Consider the following 16,951-nt stretch of genomic DNA (forward strand, 5'->3'; position numbering starts at 1 on the left):
CTCAAATTCGAACGACGGTCCGCGGGCTCGCGGCGCGACGGATATTCCACGAGGAGCGGAGAATCGTCCTCGTGAGGGAGGCCGGCGAAGAGATAGGCCGCGTTGTGATTTGCGCGTCCCCTCCGACCCCTCCGCTGTGTGCGTGTGTGTGTCCCGAGTTTCTCGGGACACCCGGCGACCTCGAATTTTGGCGCGAGTGCACCGCCCGCGGCGACAACTTCGCGCCGATCGCGCACCGATAGTTCGGAACAAAAATTCAGAAAATACATTAAATCCGTAAGTATATAACCTATAGGGTTTTTGCATATTGTGTGCTATAGAAATTTTTTAAAAAAAGCTAACATTTTTCATTAACAGATTATGTCTTCAAATACAATTGAAACACTCCATGCTGCGGTACGTTTCTATTCTGATGAAAGGAGAAAAGTATTAATTGTGCCTATTAGTGACATTGAACATTTTGATCGTGAAAACTGTACCAACCAACCATATAATACATAAACACAGTAATGACGATGAACATAATTCCCCCTTATCACCAGGTGAAGTCTTATGTGTTGGAAGTAAGTATTCGCATTTATTTACTATTGATAGAATATGTTAAGTAATTATACAACTTAAAATTTGAACATTTCAGAAAGATATTTTTGATATACTTTAACAAAGTAAAAAAATTAATAACACTGTATTTGGAATAATTAGTAGTAAACATAAACTTTTTTAAGGTAAAGAAGATTTATTAAATAAAGGACGCTATAAATTTTTGAAAATTCGTCGCAGTGATGCATTGCAACAGTTGCTAATGAAGCAAATAGAAATGGAACACCAAAACAAAAAACCAAGGTAAAAGTGTATAGTGCAAATTTGATGTATTAAAAATATTACATATGTTGTATTCTTACACGTAATATTTTACAGATTACAAAGAAATCGCACAATGGCAAAAAGATTTCCACGAAGTTATAAATATTATTTGCGGTCGTGCAGAGTTGAAGATGTAAGTCCCAGAATCATGAGAAGATTGAATTTTAAACCTAAAGTACGGCCAAATAGAATTGTAAGTATCTTATATTTTAAATAATTTTTATTTCAAATAATTTATGCATGCAATTTATGCAATATTTGGACATACATTGTAAGACAAGTCACTTTTAATCACTTTTTAAAAATATAAACTTACAATAAATATTTGATAATGAAAATTATTAATAATAATGTGATTGGATCTGTAAGTGTGTTTATATATGTATACGCTATTCTTATATTTTTTAGACTTGTAAAGATAGTATTGAGGATGTTCAATACGTTGCTGAAAATATGGATATGGGTAACATTAACAAATCACATGAAGATACTGTTACAATGCAAGAAGCTATTATGGAAAACATTAATGAAATAGTGGATACTTCAATCGACGTTAATAAAGCGCAAAATGTTTGCACGGAAAGAGGTGCTGGAACAATAGAAGCTGAAGCATTCAAAATTTGCGAAAAATTAATAACAGAGGATACAAATAATATACAGCTGGACGCAATTGATTTCGATGACGTGTTAAACGTAGAAAATATAAAGGGGAATGATATAAACGTCGCCAGCGATCCTGAGAACAAGGTAATATTGCAGTTCCAAATAGTCGCCGATAAATACTCATAAAGTGTTTACTATCCTTCAGTTTTGTATTTTATTAAACTGTGATAATTGTTAGATTTATTTATTTTATTTTAATTTAATATATATTACATTTATTTGTGAATGTTGTTTTACATTATAATTTGTGAAATAATTTATTAACTTTTCCATTAAATATTGCAGATGATTTATACAGAAGATCAAGTTTCAGAATGGGATTCGGATTTATTGGTTATATTTAATGATTTAACAGACGACAAAAATGACCATCAACATGATATATGTCGAACACGCACTTTACAAGAGTTTACGTCACATGAAGATTTTCTGAGTGATATTGAAATACCTGTAAACAAATCACGAGGTGAAATATTTTTATTGATTATCGAATACAGTTTAAAATATAAATTATCATTAAATGAAATTATAAGTATGCTGCAACAGATCAATCTTATCTTTTCAAGATTAATATTACCCGATGCACGATGGATAGTCGATAATATTTTAAATCCAAAAGATAAGATAGAAATTCATGGAATTTGTCCCAACTGCTGTAAATATATTGGCAAAATAAATGATGTAGAATCTTGCGTAATTTGTGATGTATGTTCCGAAACCAATAATTTAGAAAATCCATCGTCATCAAATATTTTTGTAATGATTGATCCTACGGAAAATATTAAAATTCTATTGGAAGAAAACGCTGAATATTATGACAACGTCATTAAATTAAGGACATTCAATGGAAAAATAAGAAACATTTTTGATGGAAATATGTACAAGTCATTTATAAAAAAATTACCTGAAAATGATAAACATAATTACGTCACAACCATATTTAATACCGACGGGGCACCGAAATTTGAGAGTTCGAATTACTCGATTTGGCCCATATATTTACAGCTAAATGAAATACCTATTCAAACAAAATTGAATAGGATAATCACCTGTGGTATATGGTTCGGACGAAATAAACCCGAAATGACCGCTTTTTTACATCCATTTACAGAAATGATGACTAAATTAGCAAATCAAGGCATAACATGTAGAATAAACAATGAAGAACGTTTGATTAACGTATACTCTCTAATTTGTTGTGTGGATTCAGTTGCAAGGGCTCCCATGCAAGGAGTTACATTATTCAATGGGAATTACGGTTGCAACTGGTGCTTACACCCAGGCGAGTGATACGAAGGAAGTAATAGGTATCCTATTCTTCAACATACTGTAGAAGAGAGAAATATGAAGAATATGATAAAATTTATGATGAAAATTAATGATAAAGAATGTGCCGATGTATATGGATTAAAGTCTATTTCTCTTCTCATAAACTTACCTTATTTTGATGTTTGTAAAGGATTCGTTCCAGATTATATGCACTGCTGCCTTGCTGGTGTTGGAAAACAGATAACAAATAAATTTTTAGAATCGTTGTCAACATCAAAAATAGAATAACTAAATAAAATTTTACTAAATGTAAAGGTTCCTCACCAACTAGGCCGATTAAGTAGATCATTTGCCGATATCAGTGACTGGAAAGCTAAAGAGTGGGAGAATTTTATTTTATATTACAGTTTGCCTTTATTCCGATACGCTTTACCGCAACGCTTTGTGAAGTACTGGAGTTTATTTGTTGAAAGCTTGTACACGCTTTTGAAATGTGACATAAGCCTTGATGAACTTAATAAAGCAGATGAAGACTTACACACGTTCGTATTTTTAACACAAGAATTATTTTCAAAGAAAGCTATGACGTTCAATATACATCAGCTTATTCACATTTCTGAAAGCGTATTAAATTGGGGGCCACTTTGGTCTCATTCAACTTTTCCATTCGAATCCGCGAATAAGGATATACTGCAAGCTATCCATTGTGCAAAAGGTGTAAATCTACAGATTGTTCGCTATGTCCATATGCAACAAACTTTACACACTTTGCGTCATCGCATATATCCACAAGCATCTCCGTTAGTGATAAATTATTGTGAACAGCTAACAGTGAAAAGAATTAAGAAAAGTTGTAAAGTATCATCCATAACTTACCTGAGAAGTGGAAAATTTATAGATGAAAATATTGCACAAAATTTTGGAATGTCTGCAAAATGTACATTAGCTTATCAGAGAGCTATTATAGATGGTTGTCTTGTGTCATCGAAACAAAACAATAAGCGCTCTGACAACAGCTTTGCAATATTAACTGATAATACCTTTATTCGCATACTTTTTTTTTAGTTGACGATGAAAATAATAAAGAAATCACACTCTGTAATATTGTTAATACTTCAAATAGAATCTGTAACTTTCTAAGTATGGTACGTAATATTGGAAATGAAACCATAGCTATACAAACTAAACAAATTGCACAAATTTGTGTTTTTATTGAAATACTTGAAGAATGTTATATAGCAACGCTGCCTAATATTTATCATTATTAAGTTCTTTTTATATTTTCTTTTCCTTGTAAAAATTAAACCATTTTTAATAGTTTGAGGTCAAATATAGCCATTTTATCGCTGGAAACTAGCAATTTTCTACCTATTTATACTACACTGGCTAGTTTCTACTTTAAAAATGGTTTTGTTTTCTATTAGGTATTATATTGTATTATATTATAAAAAATGTATTATATATTATAAGGATTTAAATATAAATTGTAATTTTTATGTTTTTTCTTCAATAAAAAATTAATTTTTTAAAAAAATTTAAGTATTCTCTAATTTAATATAATTACACTTGGCAATGTTTTTATTAATTGTATAAAATAATTTTTTTTTATATAAAATGATTAATGAGATCACATAAGAGATCTCATATGAGGGTCATATATATATACATATATATATATATATATATATATATATATATATATATATATATGAGGTCTCGTAAAAGATATCATATGAAGCTGAAATGAGATTTTGGCACGAAATGCCATATGAGATCGCATACACGAAGCTGTGCGCGAATTAATCAGAACTCTCATATGAGATCACATGCAGGATCACATATGTGTTGTCATACGTATTCTCACGCGATAATTTTTAGCAGGGAACTAAGTGATTCTTGCTTGCTATATATGTTGCATGTCATTCGATGCAATGACATTATATTACGTATGGTTTGATCATTGACTTGACTATATGAACACGCATACTGTGCATAAGTATAATTCATCTAGCAATCAAGTAAATGTTTTAGTGAAAGCATGGCATTCAGCCTGTTGCAAACTGCCATTAGCTGAAACCTGAAATCCTCATTTTTCCACTTTTTAATGCCTTATATCTCGGAAACTGTCCATTTTTGGGCTTGGTGCCTATTTTTTATCAGCATGTTATGAACTACATTATCCTACATTATTGTTAAATTTGACTGGAAGTCAAAACCCCCCATGACCGTTGCGGGGTCCTTTAGGGGGCGCCATACTAAATCCACCATTTTGAAATTTTAAAATTTTGTACAAAAAATTCGTATTCAGCAACCTAAAAAACCCCCTAATAACAAGTTTCAAAGAAATCCGCTAATTTATAAATTTTCAAAATTTTGGGTCGCCATATTGGATCAGCCATTTTGAATTTTGGGTAATTATGCAGTATAGGGGAAGCACCTCCGATGACCTTGACCTTGACATATGTTGTCAAGGTCACCCTCCTGAGTGACCTTCAGAAGGTTTTAGCCGTCGCTCACTATTCGTTAAAAAGTTATTAACAAAAAAAGTTTGGAAAATATAGCAGTTATTTTGAGTATTAGAAGGCATAAATAACTAATATATACGTGTGTGTGCCCTGCTTTAAAGAAAATCACAACTTCTATAAAGCAGGACATACACACATGTGTGTGTGCCCTGCTTTAAAGAAAATCACAACTTCTATAACTTTATATGCTTTACCAAACACAACATTTAAACCAGTAAATTGTTGATAAATTGAAGTCTTTTTGTTAAAGCAGAGAATACTTTATTTTGCGAAAAAGTCGCTGCTTTACCAAAACACAACATTTAAAGCAGTAAATCGTTGATCACTAATCTACATAGGTTAGTTGACGCGCTTTAAAAGTATTTAAGTGTTTAAAGCTCGTCAACTAACTTATATATGCACTTATATATACTATATTTTCCAAACTTTTTTTGTTAATAACTTTTTAACGAATAGCGAGCGATGGCTAAAACCTTCTGAAGGTCACTCGGGGTCATGACCTTGACAACATATATCAAGGTCATTAAAATCGGTGAGGTCGCCAAACTTATTTTTGTTAATAACTTTTTAATAAAAAACGAGCGACGGCTAAAACCTTCTGAAGGTCACTCAGGAGGGTGACCTTGACAACATATGTCAAGGTCAAGGTCATCGGAGGTGCTTCCCCTATACTGCATAATTACCGAATTTTGTAATTGTGATCCCAAATTCGCATTCCGCGACCCAAAAAACCTCTAAGTAGCAAGTTTCAAAAATCCTGCTAACTGGAGAAAAATAAAACAATGTGCGTATATATGCATCAATGCCATTTTTGGCACGTCTTTTTTCTGCGCATATATGCGTTAATGCCACTCAAGAAGTTAAACATTTGTTTTTTAATGTAATTTTATGCACAATTGTTTTATTATAGATCTTTAAGAAAATAGAAAAATCAGATAATTAAACACATTAGTCTAGCATAATCTATAATTCACACTTAAATCTTACAGTTTCAACAAATAACAAGAACATTAATAACAAATAACAATAACAAATAACAATAACAACAATAACAAAAACAACAATTCAACGTCCAATTATTGTAGGTTCATCAGCCATAGCTATTTCTTCAGTAGGTGCTTTATCCCTCTTCCTCTTCTTTGAGAAAAGTATAAAGGCAAGGCCAGCTATGAAATTGCACAGAAATACGATCCATGCAAGAATGAGAGAGTAATCATATTTTATCACTGCATTTTTTGGAAAGGTTTCCAAAATGTGATTACTCTCGTACTCAATTGATGAAAGCAGAACCTGTATTACCACCATGTTGCAAGCAGCTAGAAGAAAATGAAAGTAAAATTAATTAATATAAAGTGTAGTGCAATTAATATAAAATTCATTAATTTATAATATAGGGCTGTTATTTTTGATAACTTCGAACCTTCGAATATCGAAACTTTGAACCAAATTACTGGCTCTAAGGGCCGGTCTACAATGGATGTTGTAAGTCATAAGTCATAAGAATTGGCCAATCATAGTTTATTATTCTTTGACCGCAAGGAGAATAATGGACTGTGATTGGTCAATTCTTACGACTTACGACTTACAACACCCATTGTAGACCGGTCCTAATTCGGGTACCTGTATGATGCGGGTACCCGTATCAACGTGGGTATAACAGCGCATGCTATAAATATTTGTATATTACACGAAGATGCGTATATGCAGAATAATAAAACATAAATTTTCACACACTTCAAAAATGTCTAAAATATGTGAAAAAATGCTTTTATTAACCCCCCCCGTTTTTTCGGTACCTTCTCAGTACATACGTGGGTCTGTCATGTTTAACGCTATTTTCCCTATCTTAAAGTATTTTAAAAAATCTGAAAAAAATTATAAAAGATCTGTCTACATTGTAGTTGATAATTTTATAGTCTTTTGATAAACGTCGTTTATTTAATATCTTATCTTTAATAAACTTTGAATAAATTTAACAAAATTATTACTTACAAAAGAGGATTACGTCTAGTGCATACGTGGGTCTGAGACGTCCGTGCGAGATTTGACTTGCTCGATATTCGGCGATATATTAATCTTTGATAACAGCTCTGAGTCCCTCTTCTCCCACCTACTTTTTTAAGCACGGAAACCAGACAGGCAGGCTTGCCAGTTTTACAGTTACGAGCAGATATTATTTTGGCCCGGCGTCCGAAAGATCAATATATCGCCGAATACCGAGCAAGTCAAATCTTGCATGAACGTCTCAGACCCACGTAAGCACTAGACGTAATCTTTTTTTGTAAGTAATAATTTTGCTAATATTATTCAAAGTTTATTAAAAATAAAATGTTAAATAAACGATGTTTATTAAAATACTATAAAATCATCAACTACAATGTAGACAGATGTTTTGTAATTTTTTTTACATTTTTAAAAATACTTTAAGATAGGGGAAATAGCGTTGAACATGACAGAACCCACGTATGTACTGAAAAGGTACCGAAAAAACGGAGGGTTAATAAAAGCATTTTTTCACATATTTTAGACATTTTTAAAGTGTGTAAAAATTTATGTTTTATTATTGTGCATATATGCGTCTTCGTGTAATATACAGATATTTACAGCATGCGCTGTTATACCCACGTCGATACGGGTACCCGAATTACCGAGGTACTCGCAGAACTGGTCCAGATCCGTATACAGGAGTAACGGGCGAACGGGCGGGTACCCGAGTACCCGGGTATCCGTTTCTTTTTTCGAGCTCTAGTTATAATACTTCAACATTGTAATTTAGGAATACATAAATATTTTTTAAGAATATATATTAATTATTTTTTTTATTTAAAATATTTTTAGCGTCTTCTAAATGAATTTGCCATTCGCACAAATATATTTTTCGAAACTTCGAAGCTTCGAAGTTCGAAATTAAATTCGAAGCTTTGAATATCAAAACCTTCGAAGCAAATCACCAGCCCTAATATAATATCTTAAAAATAATTTATTATACTGTTGCGCCCGTGCCGCGCGCTTCATGCGGGTCGCCCGGTGGTGGATGTCGCGCCGCGAATCGTCCTTAGGCCGGGTCTACAATCAATCGTCTGTCGGAATAGTATGTCGTGCGCATGCGTACAGTCATGATTTTTACGTGTCGACTGTCCAAGTTGGCCGGGCGTCGTTGTCGGCTCGGAAAAAGATCAAATCTCATCTTTCGAATTGTGTGTCGTTGCAGAAGTAGAGGTTAAAAGCCGAAATTGTGAACATAAATATTCATAATGAATAATACTGAACTGATTGCGGTTTATAGTAGTTTATTATTAGCTTGGGTACACATTGAGAGAATACGAATAATTTTAAAGAAAAAACGTAAGAGCTCTCGAAGATGGTGGGTAAAACCTCATCTTACCGTGGAAATGAGAAACAATTTTGGAGCTCATGAGAAATTATTTGCATATTTCAAAACAAGTGATCATGAAGAGTTATTCAAATTTACAAGAATGTCTGTTGAACAATTTGACATGTTGCATAGTTTATTGAAACCGAAACTTGAAAAGAGGAGTCATAGGACTCCTTTGCCAACAGAACTCCGTCTCGCTCTTACATTGAGGTTATACTATTGAATTTTGTAATTTTATTTTCGGTAGATATCAGAAAGCATTTTATTCAATAATTATTATTTTTAGTTATCTTGCTCATGGAGATAGTGCTGCAACAACAGCATGGCATTTTCGTGTAGGAAAATCAACTGTGTATAGTATCATTCCTGAAGTATGTAAGGCAATATGGGATGTTTTACAACCACTGTATTTGAGAGTCCCAAATGAAGAAAATGAGTGGTTGGAAATAGCAAACGAGTTCAATTCTCTTTGGAATTTTCCAAATTGCATAGGGGCTATTGACGGCAAACACATACGAATTAATGCTCCTCCAATGTCTGGTAGCGCTTTTCATAATTATAAAGGCAGCTTCAGCTTTGCATTAATGGCTATTTGTGATGCTCAATACCGTTTTACATGGTTGGATATTGGCGATTATGGTAAATTATTAAACTAGTTGAAATTAGTTAAAATTATATAGATTAGATAGTATACTTTATTTACTCCGAAGGGGCCTTAAAGGGCGTTTTTTTACTTTAGGGACGTACCCAACCCTTTACATCAAAATGTTCTCAATTCTTCTTATGGTCCTCGTCCTCGTCCGTGTCCATTAATAGTTTCTCCTCCATTTTCTTCGCAATCTCTTCGTCCGTAGTCCTTTTTAGTTTCCCGCCTTCCTCCTCTCTCCTTTCTTTTCTCCTTTCTTTCTTCTCTCATTCTCTTATCCTCATCTCTACTGTCTTGTCTTCTGTTCCATTTTAACTTTAAACCTGCTCCCGTCCTTTCTTCTCGCCTCTAAAACCCTCCATTTATCCTCTTCGCATACTTGTCCATTAGGTTCACTGAACGATGCCGGTATCTGGTCTAAGACTGAAATGAATACCGCATTGGAAAGTAATACTGTGTCTTTACCACCAGAACTTTATTTGCCACATACTAACATTGCTGTACCCTTTGCTCTTGTTGGCGATGAAGGATTTCCTTTAAAAAAGTATTTGATGCGACCGTATGCAAGAAGAAATTTAGTTGATAATCAACAGCGTGTATTTAATTATCGATTATCAAGAGCCCGACGAGTAATTGAAAATGCCTTTGGAATTCTTGTCGCAAGATGGCGAATTTTCCAAAGAGCACTTTGTTTAAAACTGGAAACTGCTGAAAAAATTGTACAAGCCACATGTTGTCTTCATAATTTTATTATGAGCACAAATTATTCAAATAAACGCTATATACCAGAAGATTTTATAGATCGGGAAGGTCCCAATGGCGAACTTATCGAAGGCGGTTGGCGAAGTTTGATACAACACCCTGTACTTAATCGAATGGGACGAGTTGGTGCAAATGTTGGTTCGATTGCAGCAATGAAGCAACGCGACACTTTAGCCCAATATTTTGTTTCCGATGAAGGTAGCATTCCATGGCAGTGGGAAATGATTTAAATAAATTATCTGGCTTACAACTTTTATTATTCAAACACAATTATGTTTATTACAACATACAAGTACATGTTTATTACTCGGAAGGAGTGGTTAAAAGGCTCCTTGAACGTAGTACATTCCTTGCTATCTTAAGAAATAAACGTATTTTCGAAGTGTGCTGAAGTGATCTGTAGTGTTATTTTAAGCAAATATCTTTTTATTTGGAAATATTACGCAAGAATTCTCAACGCGTCAATTTTCAACATTTCTCGCTTATTCTCCATTGGAGAGAGTTCTTATTTCTACCGCGACGGTACGTCGCCACCGTCACCGCGGAGTTCTTATTCCTAAATTCTTAAAACCTTGGTTGCTAAAGCTTGATCCAAGTTCTCGTTCCGAGAAACGTGTAGCCAATAAAATTGCCGCTTTTCCGTAAAAACTGCAAATTGATTGCTACAAATTTCTCGGTCCGAGAACTTGGACCAAGTTTTAGCATCGTAGGCACAAGCATCAACAATCTAAATCTTTAGTTTTGTACTTTTGGTAAAAAAACTTACTCTCTAAGGGTGCCATGACATGTAGCGCGGAAACGCGGAAACGCGGAAAGAAAGTAACTAGATTCCGCGTTTCCGCGCTCCATGTAATGGCACCCTAAGTTCTTAATAATCTTACTCTCTCATTTCATGTTTTACAATAACCTGAAGAATCTCAATAATGCATTGGGTTCTACTTTTTACGGGGACATGTTTCAATCCTTCTTCTATTGCGAGCATGTACCCATCCTTTTCTTTATCTTTATTTGTTGCAATCAGTGTTGATACGGTATTCATCGCATCAGATATTTTAGTACCTGCCTCTACAAGGTGTTCGTCTAAGAGGGCATTTTTCATATTTTTTCGATTTGCGAAATCGTCCATTGGCGGCACAATTGTTCTCGTTGGCTTCATCTTTGAAATTAATGCTCTTGAAGTTGTGCTCTTGAAGTTGAAATTGTGAAGTTGTGAGCTGGAGCTACTGCAACTTGATTGTCTTGTTACAGACTCAGGAAGAGATTGAGCATCATTGTCTAGAATTTTTAAAATTTATTTATTTTAAATTTATTTATTAATTTATTAATTAATTAATTTATTTATTTATTTATTTATTATTTATTAATTTATTTATAAATTATTTATTTATTTATTTATAAATTTATTTATTTATTTATTTTTATTTATTTATTTATTTATTTTTATTTATTTTTACCCATCATTTGTGATTCATCGCAAGTATGATCAATTTCTGAAGAATTCCATATCTCCTGCAATATCTCTTCTTCCACAGTAGCTTCCTGCTCTTTCGATGGCTCAACTGGCTGAGAACAAGCCTGCTGGAAGCGCACTGGTTGGAATCTCGAATCTTCTGACGGTTTTCTTATGAGCAATTCTTGTGTCCTAAGAATAAAATAAAATAGTTTATAATACAACTATGATACAAAATTGAGGAGAACATACTTTCTATGATACTCTATTTGTGTGAAAAATTTCAACCCGGTATCTAAAAAATTGTAGAAGTAGATACGTGTACAAAAAATCCGTACATACAAAATCTCGAAAAATTTTTTTTTCACCATCACAAAGCTTCTTCTATGAGAAAGCAAAAAATAATTCATTGATCAATTACTTACTTTCTGTGAGCAATATGCGATGACAAGAAGAGTAGTGGTCGGTACAGGTGCCACTCCTTACTTTCGCTTCTACCTGATCCTGATGGTGCCAGTTTTCTTCTTCTTTCTTCGCGACCAAACATATCTCGAAGTGCTGACCACCGTTTCTCAATATTTTCGGCTTATATAAAAAAACACGTAAATTAGTATTGTTTTAAGATTAATATATTTGACAGAACAAGTTGATTTATATTTTAATAACATATATTTCCTACCTGACATATTCACATTATAAACTTCTTTTAATTGAAATGCAATCGTTTTCCATACATTCTTTTTTTTATTACCATTTTTATAATTAACGTCCATTTTGTCATAAACAAATTTGTGATCTCGCACAATATTAATAATGACCTCATCTATCGTAATTTCTTCCGTCATCTTGTATGTATATCGTTGTCGTAAAGTTGCCGTAAAAACATGGGACTTGACCAATTTCCGAATCGACAACAACTCCCGGTTGTCACGGTAGCCGACACGTAAAAATCAAGGTTGTGCGCATGCGCCAACAGACGACTTTGACAGACGACTAATTGTAGACGGGGTTTTCGAGCGGTTACGACATACGACTAGCGGCGTCCGACAAGTGTCTTCCGACTTGTATGTAGACCCGGCCTTAGTGACGCTTGTTTATGTGAATATTGATTTTCTCTGATGTTCAATTTATTATTGATTTTCCTACCAGATGTTCAGTTATACGAGATGTTCTGTTTATACCCGATGTTCATATTTGCTCTGGGTCTCGTCTCGTTCGGACGTGTCAGCCCGAGCTCTTCTTTAATAACGGGAGATTAATAAAAGAGTTTCCTTTTCTAATAACGTGTCCTCTTTTCTTGTGAGAGTCCTGAGAAACGCGCCGCGAGTGAGTGAGTGAGTGTAAACGTGCGGCTGACGCTTGACGAGCGTAACAATACTATGTTGATATATTATACTATGCATTAATTTAATATTTAAAATAGTAATAAAAACCAAATAAATTTAAACAACATGTAATATAATTTCTATGTAATATGACTTCTAATTCCTTACAAGTATTTATTAACTTTAGAAGTTAAAGGATGGGTACAGAGCCGATTTAGGTCCTGACCATTGGGGAATCTATTTTATGTTTTTTCATACCCTTGATGTACTGAATCATTATCAAACGTTAATTTCAAGCTAAACTAATGGGAGAATAGCAAAAATCGCATTCAAAGTATCACAGTTTTGTTGGAATCTGAACAAAAACTCAAGAATATACAGGGTGTTTTATGACATGTGAGACCTACTTTATAAACAGTGAATAGGGGACACAAAAACAATGAAAAAAGTTCATGTATACATATGTTTTATTTGGCCTTGTTTCCGAATTATAGCTTTGTGGTTCAGTAATTTTCAGCTGTTTACCTTTTATGCTTAGGAAGTGCTTGAAAAAACCTCCTTACTTTGTATGTAAGTTTACAGTCATCGTATCAAATTTTTCAATTTTTTTAAAATTTCAGGTATTTGTCGGATTTATTGGCAGCCTTGTTGCATATGTTTACGAAGTATTTCAACACTGGCTATGGGTGTTGAAAACAATTATTTTCAAGTAGCCTCACAAATAAAAGTCTAATGGATCTAAGTCTGGGGAACGAGCAGCCATTCCTTGATCTGAATACTTATTTGTTCTTCCTCACTTAACTATTCTAACGTACAGCAAATTAGTGAATTATTAAGTGCTTCTAGCTATGCACTTGTATTTGGCTGAATTCCATCCTTTACTATCCCTTTACACTTATGTATCATAAAATAACCATTAAATCTTTGGCATTTCCTACAGTAATCATTTTACGTAGGTCGTAATATATGATCGCGCTACTTACTACGGTTTCGTTAATATTAACAGTAAAGAACTGAAGTTATAACACAATACTAATATGGCATAAAGGCACATAACAGTGTGATTGCGAGCAAGTATCTTTATTTCTTCTATTTTTTCTGACTTCTGTGGCGTAAATACCGGAGTTACCCTATTTATTTATAAGAATTATAATATATATTATAGGTATTACAGTTTTTTCACGACTTATTACAGATAATTTCACTATTTATGAAAATATTTAATAAAAATTAATGTTAATTTAAAAAAAAAGTATTTTACCCAAAATTAAAAAAAAAAAAGAAAACTTAAAATAGCACAAGCAATAAAAAGTGTCGTTTTTTATCAAAGCGAATCTTGGTGCTTAATAATATTTCACAATATCAATTATTGTTAAATACATTTTTCAATTTTTTAAACTGCGTGCCAATATGGACTTTGTCGGACTTAAAACGCAATTGTGTAAACTGAAACTGAAAATAATATCTCATATTAATTTGATTGTCAAGTAAAATAATATACTAGAAGAATATTTATAACAGTTACATCTGAGGGTCCAGGGTTCGAGTCCCTGTTCGGGCGTCATATAATGATCTGCCGTTTTGAGAAATCGAACGCGGACTAGCTCGCCGGATCAGGAGTTCGATAGGTAGGCCTAGAAACAATAGTCAGTATTTGATTCACACACGCAGTTTATTCAATATTCGTAATAATAAAATTAATACTCGCAATGATACAATGCCGGTTTAATCCAGCGGTTCAAACAGACACATACGTGTAATCGGAACGCGACGTTATAACGGGTTATGCGGCGCGGTATTACAGTGATCTTTTACACGGCACGCGGTATTTACAGTAGTTTACGAGTTTACGGAGCGCGAGATTACGGGAACGCGGGCGCATACGTATAAACAGGACGCGATATTTTAGGACGGTTTATGCGGATGCGTACGGCGCGGTCTTGCAGTGCTCTTTTAAACAGAGTTGTTAAAAAACATCTTTATAAAAAGAAAAAACAAAACATGTTTTTTTCAAAAACGTGTTTTTTTAGTTTTAAACATGTTTTAAACAAGTACGAAAAAACATGTTTAAAACACATTTAAAATATGTTTTAAACATGTTTTTAAACATATGCATTTTTATTGCTATTTAATTGTAATTAATACGAATTGTAGCAGAATTTAAAGCATCAAAAAACAGACTTTAATTTATGAATGTAATCTATTAGACACTATAAATGCTTTGCTGCGCCAGATAAGTCAATCAAATTGGTCTATTTTATACTTCAAAGTGTTTTTAAGACGATCTTAAATATAAGATTTGATCTTATATTGTTATTATGAATATCGCCTTATGAATACGTCAGACATACGACATACGACGATCCGATATGACGATATCCAATAGAATTTATTTTTTAAGATTCCAAGCGTTAGCAACATTTTTGTCCCTAGAAAATGTATTCTGCTATTGAAAGTCGGACGTCGTACGTCAGATGTCGACACAGAGTGAGTCCTGCGTTCTGCATTAGAACCTGTCTAAACACGAAGCTTATTGTCGAGATTAGTCGAGAGCGTAGTATGCAAGTTTTGCTACATGTGTGCACTTATATAATACATTGTTTTCTGGATTGTAAAGATTTACGTGTAAAAATAAAGAAATATGGCCGGACGACGACAGGATGCAGTTTGGCAACATTTTATTAAAATTAAAGGTGATGATAAACCATTGAGAGCAAAGTGTAAACATTGTACAAAATAAATGTGTGCTTTAGTAACACGTATAAAGACGCATATATATAAGTATATATAAGTGCAATGTCTTAAATAAAAATAAATCGTACGATCAATCTCAACATTACATCGACATTACATATGACAAAGGTACAAAAGAAAACAGTAAGTACATAAGCTTAGCATTCTATTATAAAATTAAATAATTATTAATATTTTATGACATTTCCAATATTTGCTACGAGAAATTATTACTCCTTTGTAACTTATATATTTATGTAGTAATAAATATTTTTTTGATATTACTATTACTATTCTTTTTTACTATACTGAGAAAAAAAGTTGTTAACTTGACTAAATACTTTCAACTAATTATAATTTTTTTAATTGAAGTATTTGAGTCAAATTACGTCATGTTAGATTTAATATGTCGTATTTAATTTAAATACATAAATATTTTAATTAAAAAAATAATAATTAGTTGAAAATATTTAGTCAAGTTAACATTTTTTTCTCAGTATAGCAAATAAAAAATATACTTATTTTACTAAATACTTTTTTTACAGATTCTTCAACATATAATGAAAGCCTAAATGATAATACTGAAACTGTTAAGCAACAAATTTAGAAAAAAAGAATATTGATTTACAAATAGCAAAGTTTATATACAGTACAAATTCATCGTTCGGCTTGTGGAACACAAAAAATTAAAAAAAAAAATGATTGATCTGCTACGCCCAGGGTACAAACCTCCCAGTCGTTATCAAATTGGTAATGAATTGTTAGATAATGTTTTTACTTCCGTAAAACAAAACATAGAAAAAATTTTAAAGATAAGATAGTTTGTATGTCGATGGACGGCTGGAGCAATCTTCATGTCGAGCCAATGATTTGTATCTCAATAACCGACGTGTTAAAAGGAAATATTCATTTAATAGATACAATAGATACTGTTGAAAATAGGCATACTGCAGATTATTTGTTAAAATTAGCTGTCACAGCAATAAAAAGTTGTCGAAAACGTTGTTCTATTAAAAGTTTTGTGATTGATAACGCAAGTAACATGGCAAAAATGCGAAACTAATTTTTACAATGTGAAGAAATAGGTATGTCAGATATAATAACATACGGTTGTTCAGCGCATATTTTGCATTTGTTAGCAAAAGATATCGACATCCCAGAACTTAAAAAAAATGTAAAAAAAATAATAAAATATTTTAAATATACTCATTATCCAGCAGCTAGGTATACACAAAAAGGTGGTACTGCTCTCATTTTGCCCTTAGATGTTTGTTGGAATACCTTATGCAATTGCTGCATTTAATGTAGAAATCTGTACTCAAGTTGAAAGTCTTGATC

The 16,951-nt window shown here is 32.8% G+C and overlaps 3 protein-coding genes across 7 annotated transcripts; 2 read left to right on the plus strand and 1 right to left on the minus strand.

Moving 5' to 3' along the window:
* Window positions 1-8: 8 nt before the first annotated feature.
* LOC112454643 lies at window positions 9-4,210 on the plus strand. Of its 5 annotated transcripts, none has more exons than XM_025016142.1 (7): window positions 9-276; window positions 358-563; window positions 726-843; window positions 919-1,057; window positions 1,273-1,611; window positions 1,813-1,993; window positions 2,639-4,210. In XM_025016142.1, exons 3-7 carry the CDS (start codon window positions 803-805, stop codon window positions 2,815-2,817), a joined length of 879 nt encoding a protein of 292 aa, XP_024871910.1. In that variant the 5' UTR covers window positions 9-276; window positions 358-563; window positions 726-802; the 3' UTR covers window positions 2,818-4,210. The 5 variants fall into 5 exon arrangements, with proteins under 5 accessions (XP_024871910.1, XP_024871911.1, XP_024871912.1 ...); XM_025016143.1 differs by having other exon boundaries at window positions 2,738-4,210; XM_025016144.1 differs by lacking the exon at window positions 2,639-4,210 and adding an exon at window positions 2,094-2,143.
* Window positions 4,211-8,534: 4,324 nt separating this feature from the next.
* Window positions 8,535-10,005, plus strand: LOC112454644 (protein ANTAGONIST OF LIKE HETEROCHROMATIN PROTEIN 1-like). Its single transcript, XM_025016145.1, has 3 exons — window positions 8,535-8,907; window positions 8,984-9,336; window positions 9,437-10,005. Exons 1-3 carry the CDS (start codon window positions 8,576-8,578, stop codon window positions 9,508-9,510), a joined length of 759 nt encoding a protein of 252 aa, XP_024871913.1. The 5' UTR covers window positions 8,535-8,575; the 3' UTR covers window positions 9,511-10,005.
* LOC112454641 lies at window positions 9,630-12,632 on the minus strand. The gene is made up of 5 exons (XM_025016136.1): window positions 12,235-12,632; window positions 11,981-12,140; window positions 11,560-11,747; window positions 11,165-11,380; window positions 9,630-9,766 (listed from the first exon to the last, which is right to left on the minus strand). Exons 1-5 carry the CDS (start codon window positions 12,398-12,400, stop codon window positions 9,630-9,632), a joined length of 867 nt encoding a protein of 288 aa, XP_024871904.1. The 5' UTR covers window positions 12,401-12,632.
* Window positions 12,633-16,951: the final 4,319 nt, after the last annotated feature.

The sequence above is a fragment of the Temnothorax curvispinosus genome, unplaced genomic scaffold, assembly GCF_003070985.1.
Source record: "Temnothorax curvispinosus isolate PA1 unplaced genomic scaffold, ASM307098v1 QBEX01005203.1, whole genome shotgun sequence".
Classification (NCBI taxonomy): Eukaryota; Metazoa; Arthropoda; class Insecta; order Hymenoptera; family Formicidae; genus Temnothorax; species Temnothorax curvispinosus.